Source organism: Mesoplodon densirostris, chromosome 7 (assembly GCF_025265405.1).
Source record: "Mesoplodon densirostris isolate mMesDen1 chromosome 7, mMesDen1 primary haplotype, whole genome shotgun sequence".
NCBI lineage: Eukaryota > Metazoa > Chordata > Mammalia > Artiodactyla > Ziphiidae > Mesoplodon > Mesoplodon densirostris.
Genome location: NC_082667.1, coordinates 105,190,943 through 105,217,398, shown reverse-complemented (window position 1 = coordinate 105,217,398; position 26,456 = coordinate 105,190,943). Strand labels below are relative to the sequence as shown.

Genomic DNA, 26,456 nt, shown 5'->3' with positions numbered 1-26,456 from the left:
AGCACTGAGTCTTAACCACTGGACCGCCAGGGAATTCCCAGTATACTTCAATTTAAAGAAAAGGAAAACATGTAAATGAAGAATGACTGGATAGAACAAAAACTGGAAATGGCTTTTATGGTTTTCTGATTTTTTGTAACCACATATTCCAATTAAAATAAATAATAGAGGTCCAGAAAGCTTTTAAGTATGTTAGTCAAGAATGTATTGACAGTATTAGATTTGTAAATCAAATTCCTCAAACCATGGAGAAGCAAAACCTTCCCACAACAGTTTCTGAGTCTTTTAGTTTTCCTTTTCTTCAGATTCCTTTACTTGATGCAGCATGAGACATATTGTACATTTAGAATATAAACTAACAGGTGAAATAAACGAACAGGTGAAACTAACAGGTAGCAGAGCTTTTCTCATTCCAAGCAAATCTGAATTTTCCAAAATCAATGATAATAATACTGCTCTCAACAGCAGAAGTCCTGAGAGCAGTCACCTAAAGCGTGAGGTATATGCCATGTGGCTAATATGTTAGGAAAAATGCTTCCCTTTTTCTCAGTTCCTTATGGGAAAATAGGATTTTCTACATTTCTTTGACACTGGTAGGTGTTAAATATGTTGTCTTACTATAATGCCAATTGGTTATTATTATTATTATTTTTGGCTCTCAAGGTACTGCCTACTTTTCATGAATCAGTAAAATCAATATTCAAAGATTTTTTGCTATTATCAAAAAGTTGTTATTGAAAAATAAAATCGATTCATACATTTTTAATGATTGCCTGACTACTCTCTACTTTAAAACGTTAATATACCTTAAAATCGAAACAAGCCCTACCTCATTCATTCAACTACTGAGTGCCTATTATGTGTAAGGCACTTTACGAGGTGCTGAGGATACAGAAGATGAATAGATATTGATCCTGCCCTCAAGAAACTCAGAGCGGAGTAGAAGATACATAAACTGATAATGGTACTTTACAACAGACAAAACCATGAGAATGAGAATGAATTAGTTTTAGATTAAACTGGCACCTGTGCATAGGATAGATTGGTAAGGGAACACTAGAGGCGAGGGAGCACTTAGAATGCTAATCATGAGCTGGAGGTGAATTAATGAGAGATGAAATGAGGGTTAAGGTAATAGAAAATATAAAGAGCAGAAATGAAAAATATTTTAAAGAAAAAATTTGTAAGACTAGGCAACTAAGGAGATAATAACATAAAGAAGAAGACTGAGTCAAAGACATTCAGTGGTGATAAGAATGGTCAAACTGGTGACAGACTTTTGGACACAGGTAGAGCTTACTTAGAAGAGAATATGCTCAGTTTTATAATTTATTCTCCAGATATCAAGGTAGAAAGTTAGGATCTGGAGGTCAGGCTAATGCAAAGGCTCAGGTCAAAAATTTGAGAATCATTTTCCTAGAGGCACTGAAGCCTTCAGAATAGAGGAGCTCACAGTGAGAGAATGTACAGAATTCCTTCTCTTAGGGGATGGAAAAATGAGACAGGTAGACAAGTCTTAAGCAGGAAAAGAAACCTGTCACAGAAAAGAATTTCCAAGAAAAAGAGAGTGCTTACTGCGTGTCGAATTGCTGCAGTGAAGACAAAGAATGAGGACTAAAAAGAAGCAAGTAGACTTGGCCATGCAGTTGGTCACTGATAAACCTTTCCCAGACGCTATATTGTCACTGAGTTTGTTAATTCTTCACCCTGCAAATGATCTCTGCTTGTTATGATTGTCTGTTTTTTCCTGGCTTTCTTCAGAACTTTTCTTGTACTTTCTTTTTTTTTTTTTTTTTTGCGGTACACGGGCCTCTCACTGTTGTGGCCTCTCCCGTTGCAGAGCACAGGCTCCGGACGCGCAGGCTCAGCGGCCATGGCTCACGGGCCCAGCCGCTCTGCGGCATGTGGGATCTTCCCAGACCGGAGCACGAACCCACGTCCCCTGCATCGGCAGGCGGACTCTCAACGACTACGCCACCAGGGAAGCCCTCTTGTACTTTCTAATAGCATTTATCACATACCATATTCTTGCATAGCTGTATCTTTAATTCTCTCTTTAGACAGTACCCTCCCCCTCAAATACCTAGGTAAGAAACCTGATAATTATTTCTTGAATCAAGAGCCAAATAAATGACCCATAATGGGATAATGAAGCAAAGAGAAAATTTTATAATACTTATTGTTTACTTTGCCAGTAGTGAAGCTAGATATTTTTTAAAAATCCTGATATTTAATGAAAAGCAAATCTATTAAAAATGACTGAACACAGGACCAAAAGAGATTAGTTTGCGTGCTTCAAGATAGACTGAGAACTAGCCAGTTTTCCCCTCCTACATCGAATCCTGGAAATGACCGAAAATTAATCATTTAATTTGAGAACAAAAGGAATTGAAGAGCTAGAAGCTGGGGATATTCTGTGATTTACAACAGACTAAATCAAACTAAAGAGAAAAATCAAGGGTAAGATCAATATGGATCTTCAAAGGTAATACAGATACAAAATGGCCACAGAACTATCGGTGCTCCATGCCCAAAGGCGGAATATAGGAACAGAAGAGGACCAAGGGGTAATCAACAGCATTATTAGCGGGAATACCACAGTGGGTGCAGCCAACTCAAATCAGCCTGTATTCATCCCCTGCATAACACTCCTGGCAGTGACAGAGGGTATATGAGCCCAGGAGGGAGTACTGTGTATAAGATCTTAGAGAGACAGGGCAGTGTCCTAGGAGACTGGTGATACCTAGAAAGAAAAGGAAACATTCATTCCCAATAGATCAGCCACCAGGATATCTAGCCCAGAAATACTTCTACTCACTCCTTTACTCTCACTGAAAATTGAGTGAAAACTCCAATGGCAGGTTTTAGCCCTCTTCCCAAGCAAGCTGCATAAACAGAGGCAGAAAAGAATCTAACAAGGAATTTCAATTATAAAAATACATATGCAATCAAAGGATGAGCAAATGCATGAGGAATATAAATCCCATTTAAAACAGAAAACAAGCTCAATCAACAAACACACCTAAAGAAAGAGTTAAAAACATAATCGGAATAGGATTTTAAAATAAGTACGTTGACTTCCACTTCTAGCCATAATATAGTACCAGGAACCAGATGTACTCTTTATTTAAAACAACTAGAAAACTGGCCAAAATATATAAAACAACTTTTAAGAAAAGATGACAAAATCCAAAGACTTGACAATGTAAAGTTCACAATGTCTGGCATCCAATAAAAAACAGTGTTTAGACACTGGACAAAAGGCAACACAGGCCTATGATTCCTAAGAGAGGGGAAACAAACAAGGTGAGGCCTACAATCTCCTGACTTTCTGTGTGGAGGCACACTCTGAACTTCAGAGCAGGGACAGAAATCCCAAGCAGAGCATGGGTGTCTTGAGGTGTACAGGAGACAGAAATGAGAATTCAAGAAGTCTCAGGTTTCTGGAAGATGTGGGACTAAGTTCTGGAGAGGAGAGAGTGACGCAGGAAAAAAAAAAGTTCACAAATCTGCATGGGGTGCCATTAAGTCTTTGCTAAATTCTATGATATATGTGTACAAGATCAAATTCTACAAGGTTGGGCAAGGAATGACTGGGGTGCCGTGAGCTACATAGTTCCCAGAGCTCACATAGGGCTGAGATCATTCAAATTTCCACCAGCCAAAGTGGAGAGTTCTCACTGATCATTCAAGGCACTCAAGTAGAGACCTTAGTAGTGAGGCTAAATTGTTTCTAGTGTAAAGGTTATACTTTAACACCCACCCTAACAAAACCTGAAAGGATCAAAAGGAACTATAAGTAACTTAACTGCCTACCAAATCTCAACACTCTTTAAGAAAAGATGACAAAATCCAAAGACTTGACAATGTAAAGTTCACCATGTCTGGCATCCAATAAAAAAAAAGCACTAGACATAACAAAAAGCAGGAAAATGTAACCTATAGCCAGGAGAAAAACAGACAATAGAAACAGACCCAGATATGATATAAATGATGGAATTATCAAAAAATAACAATAAAAGGGTTATTTTAATTATGTTCAAGTATTTAAAGGAAAACACAGTGATGAGAAAAAAAGGAACATCTAGAGATAAGTATATATGTTTACTATCTTCCCAGACATAAGGGAATAAATCACATCTAAGAAAAAAAAAAATAGGAAATGGGAAAAAGAACCAATTGTAGAACTTGGAAACAAAAAGCTTCAGTGTTGAAATACGAACCTCAATTGACTTGAGAAACCTCAAGTGTCAGCAATGGAAAATACCTTGAATCAGTACAATTGACCCAGAAGAATTCCCCCAAAACTCAGGAACTGATGGCACAAGGAGCTCTGAAAGTTGGTGTGAGTGAAGCTAAACTAAGGGTGATCAGTTGGAGACGTTTTAAGAAGCAATTCAATCTCCAAATCTCATCCCTCATTCTATGTAATTGGGTGTGTGCCCTGACTTCTACTCCAGTAGAAATCTGGAGGCTTAGTCTCTTGAGAGACTAAAACAGAGGGTTCCTAAACTAAGGATCCTAGGCATAGATGAGGACAGAGATACCACTGAAAACAAGAGGATTACATAAACATATGCATACTGGATACTGACATGCCTCAGTCTTCCTTACCCATGAGGTAACCAAGCTTTTACCCTCTTGGTAGAAGACTGGAAGAATCTTCTTGTCAACTCAAGAATGAATATACAAACACTGGGTATCTCTAATAAAAGAACACAGTCAGATCACTCCTATAGTTAAACTCACAGCTGACAAATCCCATCCACTGGCTTAGTTTCCAGTCAGCTTCTTAGTTCCTCGTTCTTGCCAGGAATTGACAACAAAATACATCTAGTAATCATCTAAAAAAACCTCCTAACATAAAACACATAAACCAAAACATACACAACCACAGAAAAAAATCAAATTGGAGGAAAAAAGGAGAAGAAAATACAGCAAAGTTATTGTTGTTCTCAGCTAAGAAATTGTAAAATCATCAAATAAGAAACAGGCGTTCCTTTTTTTTTTGCGGTACGCGGGCCTCCCACTGCCGTGGACTCTCTCGCCGCGGGGCACAGGCTCCAGACGCACAGGCCCAGAGGCCATGGCTCACGGGCCCAGCCGCTCCGCGGCATGTGGGATTTTCCCGGACCGGGGCACGAACCCGTGTCCCCTGCATCGGCAGGAGGACTCTCAACCACTGCACCACCAGGGAAGCCCAGGTGTTCCTTTAAAAGGAACAATCAGGGAAAGAAATAAACTTAGATATTAAAAATATGATAGCCAAAGAAAAGTTGGAAGAAAACTTTTATAAAATCCCCCAGAAAGCAGAGCAGAAAGACAAAAACATGGATAACAGGAGAATAAAAAAGAAAAGAAAATTCAAGGGCCAGTCCAGGAGGGTCAATATCTGAATTATAGGCATCCGTGAGAGAGAAGAAAAAGAAAATTAGGGAAGGAAACCATCAACTAAGTAATTCAAGGCAATTTTCTAGAACCAAAGTATATGAGTTTCCAGATTAAAAGGGCCCACCAATAGCCCAACACTGTGAAGCAAAACAGACCTACACTAAGGTGTATCATTGTGGAATTTCAGAAGACCGGGGACAAAGAGAAGATCGTACAAACTCACAGACAAAAACCAATAATTCTCAACAAAGCATCAGGAACTGGATCACTCAAAGCTTTTCAAAAGCAATCCTGGAAACTACAAGATAATGGGACAATGTCCTCATTACTCTGAAGGGAAAGTATTTCCAATTTAAAATTCGATTCCAAGACAAACTATTAAATATTATGGATGACATGCAAGATCTCAAGGCATGTAAGGTTTCAAAAAATTTACTCCTATATACCCTTTCTTCAGGTTTCTGCTCAAATATGTATCAGAAAGGCTTTCCTTGACCATCTTTTATAAAGGAACAAATCTTCATCCCCATCCTGGTTTTCCTAGCCTTCTTACCTTCTCTGAAACAGTGACATAGTACATTTTCTTTTAATCCGCCCAACCTAAAACACTCTCATTAAAATATAAGGTCTAAGAGGGAAAGGACTATATGTTTATTAATGTGTTCTGAGCACCTAGAACTGTATCTGATATACAACAGACCCTCTCTAAACAATGTATTCCTGTGACAGAACTAAAAAAAATTTCAAAAGTAGACATGGAGCAATAGCACAATCAGACTATCTATTCATGTATGAGGATAAAATGCAGGCATTTTCAGATGTATAAGGTCTCAGTGGTCTCTTTCAGAGACCTTTTTCTGAAAGAAGAATATTCTCCCAAAGGGGAAGAATAGATCATTTCCTATGTGGACTATGGTTTCCCCATTTACCCTAAATAGGAAATCTCTCTCTCTTACCACCTTAATCAGCAGATAAATTCTACCTCTGGTTCTCCCCTTTCACAAAGAAATAGCTTTCTCTGAATTAATTCAACCTTACTGAAATTCCTAAATACAATGGTTCACTTAATAGAAATTTATGCTTAAAGACACAGAAAACACAGACTGCCAAAAGCCTCACATTAACAGAATTCGGCTGGGTATGGTTATGCCCAGGAGCAGAATAGCTGATGCTTCTCCCTCTCCCTTCACTGTAGCCTAGCTGCAGCTATAGCTGCCAGACATGGGAGAAGCTCACTGCTCACAGAACACAATGTCAGCTTTGAACCATAACTAAAGGCAAGCTGCCAATAATCAGCAGGAGATAGCTGAAATTAATACAGAAGTTAACAGGAAAACTGGACTGCTTTTCAGAAACTAGTCTATTCAATTAAGGCCTGTGATGCTTATATTTCCAAACATGTGAGGCTTAAAAACAATTTAGTTAATCATTTCTGACAAATCCATTTCATTCATCAAATGTTCAGAAAACTGTTTCTTAAGATTTGTAGACATCAGCTCTTTAGACCTAGAAAACTGACCATGAACTCTTCTAGTACAGTAGTCGAGTCACTTATTTCTTTTTTTCTTTTCAATCCCCCACACTAGGCATACTATCAAACGCATAGTACTTAATAAACTTAAACAATTCCCTCATTTCTAGAAGACACTGAGGTTCAGAACTGTTATATGGCTTACCCCACGATGTTTATATTAGAAGTGAGATGTAGGACTAGCACACAGACCTCACTTGGGATTTTTCTTTTAATGTCTGACCGAATTTTAAAAAGATGAGGGGAGACCAACAGCAACTTTTTGGATCATGAATCATGGTGGCTCTTTCATGCAGTTAGCAGTCCCTAAAAGTTAACTAGAAAAATTTACAAGTAATCCAATTACATAAAGTAACTGTTACAAGTGTCTAATAAAAATTCAAAAGGAAATATCCTAAATTTTACATCCAAGGACAGGCTAATTTTATCTGTGTGAACTCAACATTTGCATACCCCTTCTGAAGTATACACCAATTTAATATCTTTCTACATTCACATCTACCATCCTCAGGCGTGTGAGAGCAACATTTGCCAATACATCTGCACAATAGATTATGTTCAGTTAATTAAGCTCATAAAACATGTGACGGGGATGTCATTGGGAAGGTAGATAGGGGCTACATTATTACATCAATTCTATACGAAATCCTGATTTTATACACTAAAGGCAATGAGGAACAAGAGAAATATTTTAAGCAGAAAACTGACAAGGATCAGATCTGCATTTTAGAAAGATCATTTTGACGGCAACATGGAAGATGGATTAGAAGAGGTACAGATCTGGAGCCAAAGAGACCTTAGGCTGCTGAAGTAATTAAAGTGAGAAATGATGAAGGTCAAAAGTAAAGCACTGATGGAAGAAATTGGAGAAGTGAGGACAGATTTAAGCACTACCGCACCTGGAACCCTGGTTAATAATTTTAAAACCCAAAGAATTAAAACTTAAGTTAGAGTCATACTGGTGTTATAAAGTGAGTAAAATCTTCAAAGTTTATTTAAACTTATAATCGAAGGCAAATGAACGTCTTTTCTAACATTACCTTTATGCTGTTAAGATAGTAACTAAAGGCCGCAAAAATTGTCACTTAGCTTCTCTGAGTAACCAAGTGTCTAAAGGTATTTTGGCTAAAACAAAGCCCTTTTTCAGTCACCAGAGCCAGCATCCTAATACGTTACCACTGAAAGGGAAAGACAGGAAATGAATCAATAAACCTCAGGCACATGCTTGGCCTGGAAAGACACAGAATATCAAGGAGCAGAAATCTGAAAACAAAGGCCTTGGGTAATTTAATTACCAGGCCGGAATCTGCTGACTGCCAGTTTAATTGTTTGAACAGTGCCGAAACGGTCTGACAAGGTGACCACCCTAAGATTTTGCACCATTTTCTGTGTGTGACCATATGGACAAACATGAGAAAGAGTTCTAAAGAATGTAGGAAGCTTGAATAACTTTCATTAATCACACCTTTGATTCCAAAGGAAAATTTGAGTCAAAACTTTACATTTATAACTAACTCTAGGCTCTTTTTAGCAAATTCATTTGCCAGTACATACTCCATGCTGCTAGATTAAGAAAATAATAACCTTCAGAGATGAGCACCAACTGCTATATAAGAAATGGAAAACAGGGCTTCCCTGGTGGCACAGTGGTTGAGAGTCCGCCTGCCCATGCAGGGGACACGGGTTCGTGCCCCAGTCCGGGAAGATCCCACATGCCGTGGAGCGGCTGGGCCTATGAGCCATGGCCGCTGAGCCTGCGCATCCGGAGCCTGTGCTCCGCAACGGGAGAGGCCACAGCAGTGAGAGAGAGGCCCGCGTACCGCAAAAAAAAAAAAGAAATGGAAAACAAAAATTACTCAGACTAAATGTATATGCTCTTATTTATCATTATACTCCAAAAAGGTTATTTTAGGGAGGTGTGGGAGTTGGAAGAAAGAATATAACTGTAGGGTGGTAACTACCAGTAAGTACTCAAAAACTGCTCAGTACACTAGAGGAAGCCAATTTTCTCCCTTGATTCAGTTAGTATTTCCTCATTCATGTTTATCTCCTGAAGAGTAGTCTGACGGAAAACTCCTTTCAAAATCTGAACAAAGAAGTACCTTCAGACTACTTCACCTGGCAGTGTTCTCCTGTTGTCTTCACCGAGTAAACAAGGTGTATAAGGCCAAAGTAGACTATTACACCATTCATTCAACAAGTGTTTATAAAATGCTGTGTATTGTGCTAAGTCCTCAGCAGAAGCTTACAATCTAGTAGAGATAAAAAGATACACAAGAAGACCTTAAATAACAATGAAAGGCAGTATGTAAACAAATTCTAAAGTGAGTTGTGCAGGAAAGAGAATTAAATGCTTTCAAAAGGGGAAATCACTACAGAGTGAACTAAGTCAGAAAGAGAAAGACAAATACCGTATGCTAACACATATATATGGAATTAAAAAAAAATGTCATGAAGAACCTAGGGGTAAAACAGGAATAAAGACACAGACCTACTTGAGAATGGACTTGAGGATATGGGGAGGGGGAAAAGTCAGCTGTGACAAAGCAAGAGAGAGGCATGGACATATATACACTACCAAACGTAAGGTAGATAGCTAGTGGGAAGCAGCTGCATAGCACAGGGAGATCAGCTCAGTGCTTTGTGACCGCCTGGAGGGGTGGGACAGGGAGGGTGGCGGGGAGGGAGACGCAAGAGGGAAGGGATATGGGAACAGATGTATATGTATAACTGATTCACTTTGTTATAAAGCAGAAACTAACGCACCATTGTGAAGCAATTATACTCCAATAAAGTTGTAAAAAAAATAAAAAAATAAAAAAAAGAGGAAATCAATGTGGATAGAGTTCATTGAGAAAGACTTTACTGAAGAGACAGAACTTCAACTAGGCCTTTGAAAAAGGCAAGACTTGAACATGTAGAGCGCAGAGAGCGTTCTAAGGCTCCAGATCAACCAGAGCACAGATCTGGAATCAGAAATTCATGCATTCTATTTTGAGAATCAAAATGAAGATCTGAATAGTTATGGGTTTTGTGGTCATTAGATTAGATTTGGTCATTAGATTTGGTAAGTCCACTAGCCAGTTTCCAAAGTACTGAAGACAGGGGCTTAAATGCTTCCTACTTCCATTAAAGATAAGGAAGGAATATGGGACCAAAGCAACTCAAGAAGCTCTATCAAGAACAGTTATATACACCATCGTGGACAAAACTGTTACATGCTTTGCCTGTCTTTAGTTTTAATGATAATTTAATTAATTATGATTAAATCAATTATATCCTTCAAGATTCAATTAATTGACATGCTTAAGGGGATAGGGGAGGGCAGAGAATCCTGCCGGCAGAAGAAAGAGTAATGTGTGATGTCACTGACAGAAGAAGCTTGTTAAGTTCAAAAAACTTTAAGAAGGCATATAACCAGTTAGTGCAGTAGAGTCATTCACAACTTAGGCTCTGAAGACAGACTACGGCTTCAGGCCTTGGTTAAGTCGCTTATTTGCTTGCGCGCTCTGAGACCTGGCAACTGGTTTAACCTGTTCCTCAGTTTCCACTATTGCAATATGGAGATATTACTAGCCCCTACCTTATAAGGTTTTTGAGAGGACGAAGTGGCACAGTAAATGTACAGGACTTAGCACAATGCCTAGCACTTGACAGATGTTCAAGGAATGATAGTCTTTACTGTTATCGTTTTTAAGCCTCAGATGTGTACAGTGTAATCATCCTTGTTAGCCTTGTTAAGATTCCTGGACTTTATTCCAAAAACAATGAAGCCTCTGAAAAGTTTTAACAGTTTTAATTGGATTTTTGTTTTAAAAATATGGCTTACTTAGTACCTCTCATAAGTAACCCCAAAGGAAAAATTTATTATAGAATTTACTACCAAGAAAAGTTTTCCTTTCTTTGAAGAATAGGTACCTTTCTTTCTTTTAGATAAAATTCTGTAAATGACTATCTCTTCTTTTCATTTTGACAGCCAGAAAGCTTAGAGCCAAACCTGAAGCGCTTAGGCCCTTACTGCCTGCATATTTGTGTTCACTTCCCCCACCTCCCGTGGCTGTTTTCTACTCTTACATGGGTTTTCTGATTCAGTTCTTTATTCTTGTTTATATTTTAAAATTATTGTTTTTGTATTATTTTCACTTAAAGCTACTTCAGCCATTTATGGAATGAGGTGCAATCTAATTAACCAAACAAAAATAAAGGGCATAAACACCATAGCCTCATAATGCATGAATCATGCACTGTAGATGCATTCTCAGCATGCCACCAAAATCACTTTTTTGGCCTAAACCTAGTCAGATGAAGCAAGAAAACCAGATGGCACAGGAAACCTCTCTCTATGCAAAGAAGGAACAGATGAGGAGAGTGCAAAGACCTACGGCCTTTCCTGAATTAGCAGGGCGCAGTTAGGGCAATCAGTGCCAGAAGCAGAAGAGAACTTGAAAGTGGCAAGCTGCTGGGAAGTTATGTACAGACTCAAGGTTAGAGTTTTTATTTTTTTGATAACGAATGTTTTTTCCAAAAGTACTTCACCCTCTTCTTAACCTTCAGTTGCTCCACTGCTCTGTTCTCAGCTCATGAGACCCCTTTGCTGTTTCACTTATCTCCCTCCTCAACTTGGATCTCATGGTCAGCCACTTCAACACTGCTCAAGTCCTACATGCATTTGTCCTGTACCATTCCATTCTCCAACCTGGGTCATTCATATTGTCTACTCTTTCCCCTCCTGGGTTGGAAAGCACTGCTCACTATGAGTCTACCATGAACTCCCTCCCACAAAGCTAATCATTGATGCTTTTATTAATCCCTTGACTGTCATATGAACACCGCCAGCTGCTCTAAACCTTTCCCCATACTACAGTGTCTAATGTATTGCTCTTTCCCTGATGTCTCATCTGCTACATTACAGAATGAATTAAATCTATTCTATGTTAACAAATTCATCTTCCTTCTATTTCCCCCTAAGTACCTCTGTAGCCATATCCTTAGCACAAGCTCTAATTCTCACTGTAACTGCACCCATGCACACTTTCTCAGAGAAGGAATTCCTCTCCTCTAAGCTAACCATTCCCTCTGTGCTCTTGATCCCACTGTCTCTTGTTTACTCTTGTTTCACCAACTGTGTCTTCTTTCCTGCCTATATTCTTTTCTTTTCTAGCTTCTTCAAACACTAAGACCAACACCACAAAAAAAGCATGATACAATACTGAATTCTATAGACCTCAATTCTTTCCTTCTCTCCTTCTTTCTACCTTAAAAACCTCAAAATAATTTTATAATACCTTTCTCCCTTTTCTCACGATCCATATGTACATAACTTCTTGAAATTTGGCTTTACCTCCCAATTTATTGAAAAGTACTCTCTTCAAAGCATTGATGATCTCATAATGACCAAACACACCCCTCTTCATTCTAAACCCTCGCTTGTCTAATCAGGCCAGAAACTATCCTTACTTCCCAAGATATTCTTCTACTTTACCAATTTCATTTTACCCACCTGCCTCCTAAATGAAGACATAAACAAAACTCACTTCTTAGCTGCCTTCTCTCTGAGGTCTCATTATTAATTATAGCTTCACTCATACTTCTACACAGATAATTGTCAAATCTATACCTCTATTACTAAACTCCCCTTTTTTGAGAGAAAAGGAGTTACTGAGGTATAAATTACATACAATAAAATGCAAATTCTTAGGTGGTTACTTAGATGAGTTCTGATAATGGCATACTCTGTATAACCACCACTCAAAACAAAAATAAACGGCTCCATCACTCAAGACAGTTCCCTCTTATCCCTTTGCAGTCAATTTTCCCCTCTCCTCAGAAAGAGTGAAAAGAGACAACCACTTTTCAGCTTCTTGTAACATTATTATTATTATTTTTACTTATTTATTTATTTTTATTTTTGGCCGCATTGGGGCTTCATTGCTGCGTGCGGGCTTTCTCTAGTTGTGGCGAATGGGGGCTACTCTTCACTGGGGTGTGTGGGCTTCTCATTGCGTTGGCTTCTCTTGTTGCGGAGCACGGGCTCTAGGTGCACAGGCTTCAGCAGTGTGGCATGCGGGCTCAGTAGTTGTGGCTCATGGGCTCAGTAATTGTGGCTCGTGGGCTCTAGAGTGCAGGCTCAGTAGTTGTGGTGCACGGGCTTAGTTGCTCCGCAGCATGTGGGATCTTCCCGGACCAGGGCTTGAACCCGTCCCATGCATTGGCAGATGGATTCTCAACCACTGAGCCACCAGGAAAGTCCCTTGTAACATTATTATTGTTGCTTGTTCTAGCAACTTGTTTATGTTGCTGCATGTATAAGTAGTTTATTCCTTTTTATTGCTGTGTCATCTTCCTGTATTGCTATACCACAATTTGTGCTATACCACGATTTGTTTTGGATACATTTTCCTGCAGATGGACATTTGGGTTGTTCCTGCTTGTGAAAAAGGTTGCTATGAATATTCTTGTACAAGTCATTTTATGAATATTTGTTTTCATTTTTCCTTGAGTAGGTACCTAGGAACTGAATTGCTCAGTAACAGGATAGATATAAGCTTGACTTTGTAAAAAAGTGAAGAATAGCTCTCCCAAGTGGCTGCACCATGTTACACTGCCACCAGAAATGAATGAGAATACTAGCTGCTTTATATCCTCCTAACATTTCATATAATCTTTTAAATTTTAACCAGTCTAGTTGATATGTAATGTTACCTCATTGTAGCTTTTAATTTGCATTTCTCTGATGACTAATAGCATTTAGTAATTTTTCATGTGCTTATTGGCCATTTATATATCTTCTTTTGTGAAGTGTTTGGTTCCAGTCTTTTGTACATTGTTAAATTGGGTTGTTTGTCTTTTTAGTGTTGAATTTAAGTTCTCTTTTGAAGGTTATTTGTTTCTATCTTCAACTGCCAACAGCTCACATCAAACTAAATGTCCTGATGTTATTTCTGACAGTACATCTAAAATCTAATTTGTAATTTTTTAGTTGGGAACGAGGCCTCTCTATTGCTGTCAACCACATCACAAATATTCTTCAATCACATTTGCTTTAAATCCTAACTCTCGGTGTTTTCCTCTTGACAGTCAATAAGAACTCTTGAGAGATGGCAGATAGTTAATTATTAATGTACAGGCTCTGGAATTGCATGGTTCAAATTTAAACTCTCCCACTTATTTGCTGTGTGACTTTGGACAAATTACTGAATCTTTCAGTGCCTATCTCACAAGGTTTTTGTGAGGTTTCAATAAATTATGTAAAGTATTTTAAATAGTACCCAACAAAAAGGGAGTACTCAATAAATATGGCTTGTTGTTATTTTGGAAATGCCTTTTGCCTAAAATCTTTTCTCATGAATCTAACAACTAACATCTTAATCTAGGCATTCAGCCTCTTACCTCTAGACAATATAAACAGTCCCCTAGGGCTTCCCTGGTGGCGTAGTGGTTGAGAGTCCACCTGCCGATGCAGGGGACACGGGTTCGTGCCCCGGTCCGGGAAGATCCCACATGCCGTGCAGCGGCTGGGCCCATGAGCCATGGCTGCTGGGCCTGTGCGTCCGGAGACTGTGCTCCACAGTGGGAGAGGCTACAACAGTGAGAGGCCCGCGTACCGCAAAAAAACCAAAAAAACAAAAAACAAAACAAAACAAAAACAGTCCCCTAAATAGCCTCCTTCCTCTCCTCTAATTCAAACTACACACCCCTGCTGGACTTATCTTCCTACAAAAGTCCTTACACATATCATCGCCTTTTGGCTCTTCACCATCTTCTGGCTCACAGATGCCCACTCTGACAAATAATCCTAACCCTTTATCCAAACACTCAAGGTCTTCCACAACTGCTCCTACACACCTCTCTAACATATGCTTCTTACTTATAACAGTAGGGAAATAATTCAAAAGCTATCAAAAGATTGTGCCTTAAACAGAAAAAGCCAGAAGCTGCAATATAAGCATATTACTTAGGAAAATGGAGGTAAATCTAAATTAATCAGATGAAAGAAGTACAAGTGGTTGCCTCTGAGAAAGGGAAATGGGGGTGGGGAAGAGGATGGGAAACAGGTGTTTTTTGGTAACAAATCTTGCAGAATTATTTGACTTCTTACCTTAGTGCATGTTTAACTTTTGTAAAAATAAAAACTTGTAAGATAGAAAGATACAAAGAAAAATGGAAAGAAAAAAAGAAACAAATGGAGGGAGGGAAGAAGGGAGGGAGGGAGGAAGGAAGGAAGAAAGGAAGGAAGGAAGGAAGGGATGGAGGGAGACTGATTATTAACTGAGACAATTTGGTTGTCCTTACCTAAGGATAATCTGTAGACCTATGTAAGGAATAGTTGGGCACATCCATTTATTTACTTAGTGGAGTTATCCTATTTGCAGATTGAAGATTCTGAATTTTATCCAATAAATAATAGGAAGGTAAGTAAAGGTTAATGAACATAGTAGTAATATAATAAAAATAATAGTTGGGGAAGATTAAACAGGAAATATATCAGAAATGTACTTGACTGGAAAAGAAATATGGCGTGGTAAAACATGAGGTCTTCATAATTGAGACATGTGGGGATGAAAGCCTAGATAAGGGTGATGACTGTGGAAACAGAAGGATTTAATTTCAAGTTATGTTTCAAGAACACAGAGTATGACTTGCTGGCCACCTAAATACAAAACTAAGAAAAAAAAAAAGGAACACAATGCCCTCCCGCACAGAGGAGGCACTAAAGGTCTATTTGTAAAAAGTAATTCCAACATTATAAACATAAACATTAAATCTTAATATATAGTTCTTAATACATAGTTGAATATTGTTTCTGTGGTTCTGTGTCATCTAAAACAGACTGAAAACATTTTGGCTCAGAATTCACTTAAAACGTTATACATATTTTTCATTACTTGATTAATGTTCCATGGACTGCATCTTCCCACTTCTATTTTACTGTCTTCATGGGCTCCACCTTAGAAACTTGCTGGCTTTGCCTGTAACTACTTGAATCTACAGTTCACTCTGTCTTATCTTTCATATTTACTCTAGCTATTTTACATGAAAAATCCCCAAATTATGCTTCAATTTATATAAAACAATGCGATCCAAACCTTTATCATCAATGGTCTTAGCAAGAAGTAACAACTTAGAATATTCCATTTTCATAGAAATGACATCTAACACATCATAGCCATTTCTATCTAGTTTACTCATAAAACTACAGCCCAAAGCTTTAAAAAATATTCCAGTGAATAAAGACTTAAAAATCCTTCCCTTGACCTCAACTACCTTCCCATTTTTTTTTCTCCCTTTTTGAAGTGGAAATCCTTTTAAGAGGTTTCTGTTTGGCTCTCTCCATTTTCCTCTCTCATCTGCTCTTCAGTGTAGCCTTGGCTCACTCACTCCACCAAAACTGCTCTTACCAAGAGCCAGATACAATGGTCAATTGTCATTCTTTATGTTTCTTGACTATCAGCAGCATCTGACATAGATGTTCGCTCTATCCTCCTGAGAACACTTTCTTCATTTGGTTTCCAAGACACTGCATTCTCTAGGTTTTCTTCTCTGTCTTCTTTGCTAGTTCTTTCTATTTTCCTGAGGTTTTAATGTTTGAGTGCCTCGGGGATCAGACATTGGTCTCTTTCCTAATCATATTCTCTACTTGGGTGGTCTCCATCTGTCAAGAAATCCTACTGATTCTACTCATTCAAAACATACCGTGAGTGACCATTTGGCACCATGTACACTACTGCTACCCCGGCCTGAGCCATAATCATCTCTCACTTGGGATTACTGGTCTCCTGCCTGGTCTCCCTGTTTCCATCCTTGCTCACTACAATCTATTCTCAACACAGCAGCCAGTGATGCTTTTAAAATGTTAGCTTAGATACAATCACTTCTTTGCTCAAACACGTCTCTAATGGTTCCCTAATTTTATTCAAGGTAAGAGCCAAAGTCCTTACATGGTCTACAAAGCCCCCAAATATGCCCCACCCCTGCCTCCCATTTACTTTTCTGACCTCGTCTGACCTTCCTACTATTCCTCCTTGCTAGCTCTTGCTCTTCCCTCTTGCTTGCTTCTCTCCACCTACACTGGACTCCCTGCTATTCCTTGAACACACCAAGCACACCGCTGCCCTCAGGGGCTTTGCATTTACTCTTCCCTCTCCTTGGGCCACCCTCTCTTTCCCATATCTATATGGCTGTGCTTTCTAGTCTCTGTTCAAATGTCAGTGAGGCCTTCCCTGACCACTCCATCTCATACTGCAATCAACTCTCCCACTCCACATGCCCCCTTCCTTGCTTTATTTCTATAGCATGTACCACCATCTAGTATACTATACAGTTTACTTATTTTGCATGTTGTCTCTCTCCCCACACTGAAAGGCAAGGTTCCTGAGAAAAGGAATTTTCATCTGTTTTCTTCATTGTGGTACTCTTCCCACACAGAACAGTGTGGGACATAGAGTCAGCTTTCAATAAAGATTTCTTGAAAGACAATTAATATGGTGTAGCCAGCATTGCAAACCAGATCTTTTTGGCTTCAAAGCCCACACCATTCTATTAAAACTTCAGTTAAGAAGCTTCTAGTTGAAACAAATAGCTAAAGAGTTTAAATAACTTGAAGACATAGAAATAGCAACTATCCAAAATGAAATACAGACAGAAAGAAGAATTTTCAAAATTGGAATCAGTGAGCAGTGGGAGGATTTCAAACAGCCTAATATATGTGCAATTGGAGTTTTTGATGAAGAGGCCAGAAAAATAATGCCTGAAAATTTTCTGAATTTGATGGAAACTTAACATTCACAGATTCAAGGAGCTCAATGAACACCAACCATAAGCATCATGAAGAAAACCACACAAAGGCACATCATAATCAAATTGTTAAAACCAGTGGTAAACAGAAAACCCTGAAAGCAGCCAGAGGAAAAAAAGGCACATTATATACAGAAGAATAAAGGAAAAAGATGACAGCAGGTTTCTTTTCAGTAATAATGCAAATGAGAAGACAGTGGAGCAATATCTTTAAAGCACTGAAAGGAAAAAAGTCAACCTAGAATTACATACCCAGTACGAATATCATTTAAAAATAGACAAAATAAGGATTATTTTAGACATACAAGAGCTGAAAGATTTCATCGCCAACAGACCTGCACTGCAAGAAATGCTAAATAAAGTCTTTCGGGCAGAAGAAAAATGATGCCAGATAAAAATATGTATCCACATAAAGGAATGAAGATGAAAACATGCATCTACATACAGAGATGTGGCAATGGTAACTCCACTAGTAAATGTATAAGATTTTTAAAAATACTGAAATCTCTTTAAAACATAATTGACTTTTTTTTTTTTTTTTTCTTTTTGCGGTATGCGGGCCTCTCACTGTTGTGGCCTCTCCCGCTGCGGAGCACAGGCTCCGGACGCGCAGGCCCAGCGGCCATGGCTCACGGGCCCAGCCGCTCCGCGGCACATGGGATCCTCCCAGACCGGGGCACGAACCCGTATCCCCTGCATCGGCAGGCGGACTCTCAACCACTGCGCCACCAGGGAGGCCCCATAATTGACTTTTTAAACAAAATTAATGACACTGTATTTTGTGTTTTATAAAATAGGTATAAATAAAATGCATGGCAAAGAAATAACGGCGAGGAAGGGTTAAACAGAAGTATATTATTGCCAGGTTCTTACACTCTATGTGAAGTGGTGAATATTACTTGAAGGTAGACTGTAAGTTAAAGACTTGTACATGAATGTTCATAGCAATTCATGTATAACAGCCTAAAACTGAAACCAACCTAAATGTCTATCCATACATGAATGGATAAGCAACTTGGGGTATATTTACAAAACTGGATACTACTTACAATAAAATGAAATGATATGTTTTTACGTGCAACAAAATGGATGAATCATAAAATAATTATACTGAGAAAAAGAAGCCAGACAAAGAAAGGGTACAGACTATATAAGCACCTTTATATAATAAAACTGTAGAAGACATAAACTAATCTATAGTGACAGAAAACAAATCAGTGCTTGCTTGGTGGTAAGGTGGAGCAAGAAAGATTACAAAGGGTCACAAAGAAACTTCTGTGGTGGTGGTCTGTTTCGCACATCTGTGTGTGAAAACTTACTAAATTGTACACATTATATGTGTGCAATTTACTGTATGTGAATTCTTCAATAAAGCTGTTTAAAAAACAATTTCAGACTAAATTTAGGTTAAAAAACAAAAATATTTAGACTACTACAGTGTTCTTGCTCCATAAAGTAAAAATAAAATAGATGAAAGCTAGAACCAATAAAATAGTTATAATTTTTTTGTGTGTGTGGTATGCGGGCCTCTCACTGTTGTGGCCTCCCCCGTTGCGGAGCACAGGCTCCGGACGCGCAGGCTCCGGACGCGCAGGCTCAGCGGCCATGGCTCACGGGCCCAGCCGCTCCGCGGCATATGGGATCCTCTCAGACCGGGGCACGAGCCCGTATCCCCTGCATCGGCAGGCGGACTCTTAACCACTTGCGCCACCAGGGAGGCCCAGTTATAATTTTTTAAGGGTTAGAATGGATCATAGAAACCAATTAATCAAATACTTTTTTATTAGTGACAAAGGAACTGAGTCCCAGAGAGGTTTAGTGACTTCCCAGAGGTCTTATAGCTAAAGTTAACAGCTTACTAAACTATAAGATCCACAATAGCAGGGACTGTGTTATTTAGGTCACCACTGTATCCCCTACACCTAGTACAATGTCTGAGACATAGTACAAGCTCAATAAATATCTGACTATCTTTACCCTGGAAAGAAAGGTAGAAAGGAAGATAAATGAAAGAAAATCTCCTTTGCAATATGACTGAAAGTTTCCCCCTATCTTTGATTCTCCAATCTCTTTAACACAGATGAGAGAATTAAGCAATAGCTTTAATATCATAAATACAAGAGACTAAATTACACTCCATATTTTTAGCTTACTGGATATTTTACTATATTCTAATGCTTAAAAATTTCTAATTCATGTTAGCAACTTTTAAACAAGCAGGAGAATTAATAGAAGATACTCTATTCATAAAGCTTACTGACATTTTCAAATTTAAAAAAAAATGGAAAGAAATGTGCTTACCAAAAATTTCTCCATTTTTGGCATATTCTGTCACAAGGTACAACATGCTTTTGGTCTCCATTACCTATTGATAAATAATTCCACATTAGTCTCACAGGAAAAGATAGCAACATTCTATGGAGTTACCTAAATTAAAACTACTAATTAAAGTATCAAGTTATGAATAATTCAGAAGCTGGTGAAGTTTACAAGACTGACAATATCCTTATGCTAATATTTTTGTGAAAAATCTAGACCCTTCATCTTCCAAATGTGGTCCACAGACCAGCAACAGGAGCAGCGGCACTGCCCAGGCTTCTGTTAGAAATGCAAAATCTCAGATCCCATGCCAGACCTACTGACAAAGAATTCTCATTTTAACAAAATCTTCAGGTGACCATAATGCACATTCAAGTTTGAAAAATACTAATATAGGTAACGGGAATTTTGAAGATCAACTTTTTATCGCCTCACTGACTTTTCTAGCTGTGTTATATGGTAGAGCTTATAAAATAGAGCTCAGTTAATCTGGCCTGTAACCTAGCTAATCTGGCACAATGTGGTAGTCCTCCTACTATACTTTCATATTTTTACAAAGTACTGTTATTTTAAAACATTGTTCAAAAGCTTCTTCATAGCTCCACTGCTATACACTTTTATTTAAATTAGTTTTTCTAAATTCAGAAAGGAATATACATACTGGCACATGCTAACAATGTAATATTTAACTGCTATCTACTGAAAAGCTAAAAACTAATTTTGCTCTAACATTTAGGTTTAGGACTATTCCTAAAACAGGTCCGAAAACTAAGAGCTACCTACAACTTGGATCTAAACAAGTCCAACAGTAAGTTACTTTAACTGATTATTGGAGTTCATATAAAAACAGAATTATCATGTGAATCATGGTAGTTTTTTGGGTTTTTTTTTTTTAATTTTTTTTTTATTTTGCAAATTTAATCAGTTATACATATACATATGTTCCCATATCCCCTCCCTTTTGCGTCTCCCTCCCACCCTCCCTATCCCACCCCTCCAGGCGGTCACAAAGAACCGAGCTGATCTCCCTGTGCTATGCGGCTGCTTCCCACTAGCTATCTACCTTACGTTTGGTAGTGTATATATGTCCATGCCGCTCTTTCACTTTGTCACAGCTTACCCTTCCCCCTCCCCATATCCTCAAGTCCATGCTCTAGTAGGTCTGTGTCTTTATTCCTGTCTTACCCCTATGTTCTTGAAATTTTTTTTTCTTAAATTCCATATATATGTGTCAGCATACAGTATTTGTCTTTCTCTTTCTGACTTACTTCACTCTGTATGACAGACTCTAGGTCCATCCACCTCATTACAAATAGCTCAATTTCATTTCTTTTTATGGCTGAGTAATATTCCATTGTATATATGTGCCACATCTTCTTTACCCATTCATCCGATGATGGACACTTAGGTTGTTTCCATCTCCGGGCTATTGTAAATAGGGCTGCTATGAACATTTTGGTACATGTCTCTTTTTGAATTATCGTTTTCTCAGGGTATATGCCCAGTAGTGGGATTGCTGGGTCATATGGTAGTTCTATTTGTAGTTTTTTAAGGAACGTCCATACCGTTCTCCATAGTGGCTGTACCAATTCACATTCCCACCAGCAGTGCAAGAGTGTTCCCTTTTTTCCACACCCTCTCCAGCATTTATTGTTTCTAGATTTTTTGATGATGGCCATTCTGACTGGTGTGAGATGATATCTCATTGTAGTTTTGATTTGCATTTCTCTAATGAGTAAAGATGTTGAGCATCCTTTCATGTGTTTGTTGGCTGTCTGTATATCTTCTGTGGAGAAATGTCTATTTAGGTCTTCTGCCCATTTTTGGATTGGGTTGTTTGTTTTTTTGCTATTGAGCTGCATGAGCTGCTTATAAATTTTGGAGATTAATCCTTTGTCAGTTGCTTCATTTGCAAATATTTTCTCCCATTCTGAGGGTTGTCTTTTGGTCTTGTTTATGGTTTCCTTTGCTGTGCAAAAGCTTTTAAGTTTCATTAGGTCCCATGTGTTTATTTTTGTCTTTATTTCCATTTCTCTAGGAGGTGGGTCAAAAAGGATCTTGCTGTGATTTATGTCATAGAGTGTTCTGCCTATGTTTTCCTCTAGCAGTTTGATAGTGTCTGGCCTTACATTTAGGTCTTTAATCCATTTTGAGCTTATTTTTGTGTATGGTGTTAGGGAGTGATCTAATCTCATACTTTTACATGTCCCTGTCCAGTTTTCCCAGCACCACTTATTGAAGAGACTGTCCTTTCTCCACTGTACATTCCTGCCTCCTTTATCAAAGATAAGGTGACCATATGTCCGTGGGTTTATCTCTGGGCTTTCTATCCTGTTCCATTGATCTATCTTTCTGTTTTTGTGCCAGTACCATACTGTCTTGATTACTGTAGCTTTGTAGTATAGTCTGAAGTCAGGGAGCCTGATTCCTCCAGCTCCATTTTTCGTTCTCAAGATTGTTTTGGCTATTCGGGGTCTTTTGTGTTTCCATACAAATTGTGAAATTTTTTGTTCTAGTTCTGTGAAAAATGCCATTGGTAGTTTGATAGGGATTGCATTGAATCTGTAGATTGCTTTGGGTAGTAGAGTCATTTTCACAATGTTGATTCTTCCAATCCAAGAACATGGTACATCTCTCCATCTATTTGTATCATCTTTAATTTCTTTCATCAGTGTCTTATAATTTTCTGCATACAGGTCTTTTTGTTTGTTTTGTTTTTTAATTGAAGTATAGTTGAAGAATCATGGTAGTTTTAACCTCAGTTTGAGTCATGGGTCATCAGACTTCTAAGGATGTGATTAGTTTCTTATAGTATCCTCTTTAGGAAAAAAAAAAAGAAGCCTAAGGGGAGAAACACTCTGACATAACTTTGCTCTAAGAGGCCCTCTGCAGTTTTAGGAATTGTTTTGAGTGGCACACCATAGTCTCTCATTGTCAACTAACAGTAATGCTCTCCAATGGTCTCCACATGGTTTACATTATAAATCTCTATTGATAAGATCATTTAGCCAAATATATACCTGTATGTATGTATGCAGGTAAATGTATATATACACATATATGTATATATATTTATGAATATATACACACAGAGACACAAATTACATACTTGTGCCATTTTATAAATATATTATATACATTATACGAGGCACACAAGAAGATAAATATAAAAGATAAACAGAATTACAAGTTCTAATATTTTCTTATTATACCCCAAGGGACACTTGTGCTAACCAATTTGAGTGCACAGAGTAGTATGCTCGCACTAGCTCTTTGAGGGAAAAAAAAAAGAGCCTGACTTGTAAACCAATTTCTGTGGTGTAAAAATACTCCTACCATCACTGATTTTGAGCTATTGACACTAACATGGTGTTAACTGGCTCACAAAACTTCTGAAAATTTAACAATCAGCTCTCACAAGCAAGTACAGGCTGAGCCCAGCACACCACTAGGTACACACATCATACTTTGGAGATCAAAGTCATAGACTAGCATACTGTAACATTTTAGCTTAAAAACAGTTTTCCAATAAAAAATTCTAAATATTAATGAATAGAAATATAAAAAGGGGTTTTGTATTACAGTATCACTCTTAAACATAAATTACTCTTCAAAAATCTGAGAAAAATTCTCCTTTTACAAAAACATGGCTTGGGCTTCCCTGGTGGTGCAGTTGTTAAGAATCCACCTGCCAATGCGGGGGACACGGGTTCGAGCCCTGGTCCGGGAAGATCCCACATGCCGTGGAGCAACTAAGCCTGTGCGCCACAACTACTGAGCCTGAGCTCTAGAGCCCGCAAGCCACAACTACTGAGCCCGTGTGCTACAACTACTGAAGCCTGTGCACCTAGAGCCCATGCTCCGCAACAAGAGAAGCCACCGCAATGAGAAGCCTGCGCACCGCAATGAAGAGTTGTCCCTGCTCACCACAGCTAGAGAAAGCTCACGCGCAGCAGTGAAGACCCAACGCAGCCAAAAATAAAATAAATAAATTTTAAAAAACACCAAAAAAACCCCCATGGCTTTACACTTGAAAGAGGTGCAGCTTATTTTACAAAAACTGTATCTTAATGAAGTTAAGTTTTTTTTTTTAAAGAAGATGTTGGGGGTAGGAGTTTATTAACTTATTTATTTATTTTTGCTGTGTTGGGTCTTCATTTCCATGCCAGGGCTATCTCTAGTTGTGGCAAGTGGGGGCCACTCTTCATTGTGGTGCGCGGGCCTCTCACTGTCGTGGCCTCTCTTGTTGCGGAGCACAGGCTCCAGACGCGCAGGCTCAGTAGTTGTGGCTCACGGGCCCAGTTGCTCCGCGGCATGTGGGATCCTCCCAGACCAGGGCTCAAACCCGTGTCCCCTGCACTAGCAGGCAGACTCCCAACCACTGTGCCACCAGGGAAGCCCCTGAAGTTAATTTAAAAAAAAATAACTTATTTACTTTATCTGATAAAAGAACCCCCCAAAAATAAACATTTGGCTCTAGGTATTATAAAGTATGCCACTAAGTAATATACTATTTTAGCCTTTTATATTTCATAAAACATAAACAATATATTTTTTAAGTAAGCAAAACTGCCATATTCTCATTAATGGTACCACCACCAAAACCCAGCAGGTTTCAGCATGTTATCATAAATGCACAACTACAAACTTTGTAATCAAATAACTCACAGTCTGAGAGACAACTTAAAATTAAGCTGCCAGTAGTTTTTTATTTCTTAATTTTTAATTTAAATATAGAAAAATGGATGTATTCAGATGAATAAAAGCATATAGTTATCTTTTTATAGACTGAAAAAACTAACATAAAAGAGAAAAATGATGATGTAAAATAGAGTATTGAATGTGAAAAGCATGGAGAGGTGTAAAGCTAAGTCATACCTGATAAAGTTTGATTATGTGAGGGTGGTCTAACATTTTCATTATTTGTACTTCTCGGTAGATTTTCTCAAGGTTCACTGCATCCAGCTGAGACTTATCTATTATTTTTATCGCCACCTGCATCCCAGACACAAATAAATACAATTAGTATACAATGGTTAACATTTCCAGTTAAGAATCTTTTAAAAAAATGACATCTAAGACTTCGCCTGTAGGTCCCTGTGATGATGATAACTAGCTTAAATTCAATGCTCACTCATTCATCATTCAACAAGTATTTCTAAACATCTACCATGTATAAGGCACTGTGGCAGATTGTTTGGGAGTGTCTTTAATGTGCTATGAAGGATAACCCTGCAAAGTTACTTTAATAAAACATACTTCTCTTTCAGTACAACTATAACTCCTTATTCCATTTAAAAACCGAAGAAATAAAATCTCAGCAGTTTCAATTAGTTATCATCCCACTGCAAAGTACCTATAAACAAATGATCAGCCAAGTAAAAGATAGTTTCTTTTATACTGAAATATAATTGTTCTAGAAAAGCAAGTGATAGGTTCCAAAGCATAGAGATATACCTTTCTGGAAAAAAACTAAGTGTAGATAATTAAAACTCATCTACATGAAAAGATACCAATTGGATTAAATTTTGTCTTAAAAATAAAGTGCAAAAACTCAAATGTTAGTAATCACACTAAATTTTTACTTCCTTAAAGGAATTTGACTTCAAAACATGTGGCCTCTTCCTGTCATAACTAGATAGGAACCCAAACCACTCAAAAGTTAACAATTTGAAGGAAATGCATCTGAAGGTGAATAACTAGGTAGTCAGAAATCAACAATCGCGTACTTTCTTCATGGAACCAAAAAGAACTAATTTTTTAAGATTAGTATTTGGCATTTGGTTAGGAAATAAGCCATTCTGACTCAGATAACACTTTCAGATAATTGGGAACCACCCAAACTTTAATAAGTTCTGAAGAAACTCTGAAATGTACTTCACATTCTACCCGAAAGCATTCTGAACATAATTCGGTCTTATGTTGTTTCAGGGTAATTTTTTATATCAATTATTGTATGTGGTATAATAGTTCAATACTCCTAAAAGGTAACCAAGAAAATAGGACTCAACCTGTCAACTCACTTAATTCCCTTAGGCTCCTGTTAATACGTTTTTTCTTCTTTCCTTACAGTTGCCCTGTCCTTTCCTGTTATCTCTTAAAGTTCTCCAGTAAGGTTTACTTCTTACCTTTCTCTATTTCTATTTTGCTGTCCATAGCTTGTTTCCTAATTTGAATTAATTGTAACTCATAGAAGAACTCAAGCTTCCCAAGGGGAATAAGATTACTAAACATGACAGGTAAAATTAAATTTATTGCCTAAGAAGAAAGGGGGTAGCTCCTTCTCTAGGCAGTAAAGTTTGCAGGTTTTGTGATAGCTATTTTCATTATGTTTGGTGGTATTTTATTTATTCCCATATCGAAATATTCTAGAAGGTAAAAAGTGCTAAACTTTGACTGTTAGAGGACTGACTGATTAATA

The 26,456-nt window shown here is 38.1% G+C and overlaps 1 protein-coding gene across 3 annotated transcripts in view; it reads right to left on the bottom strand.

Annotated features, from left to right (window-relative positions):
• SIK2 (salt inducible kinase 2) overlaps nt 1-26,456 on the bottom strand; it is a 140,333-nt gene that overhangs the window by 103,213 nt on the left and 10,664 nt on the right. For all 3 annotated transcript variants that reach the window (XM_060105406.1, XM_060105408.1, XM_060105407.1), the window contains exons 2-3: nt 24,914-25,030; nt 20,018-20,081 (exon numbers count right to left, since the gene is read on the bottom strand). In XM_060105406.1, coding sequence (XP_059961389.1) covers nt 20,018-20,081; nt 24,914-25,030 — 181 coding nt within the window. The remainder of the gene's footprint in view (nt 1-20,017; nt 20,082-24,913; nt 25,031-26,456) is intronic.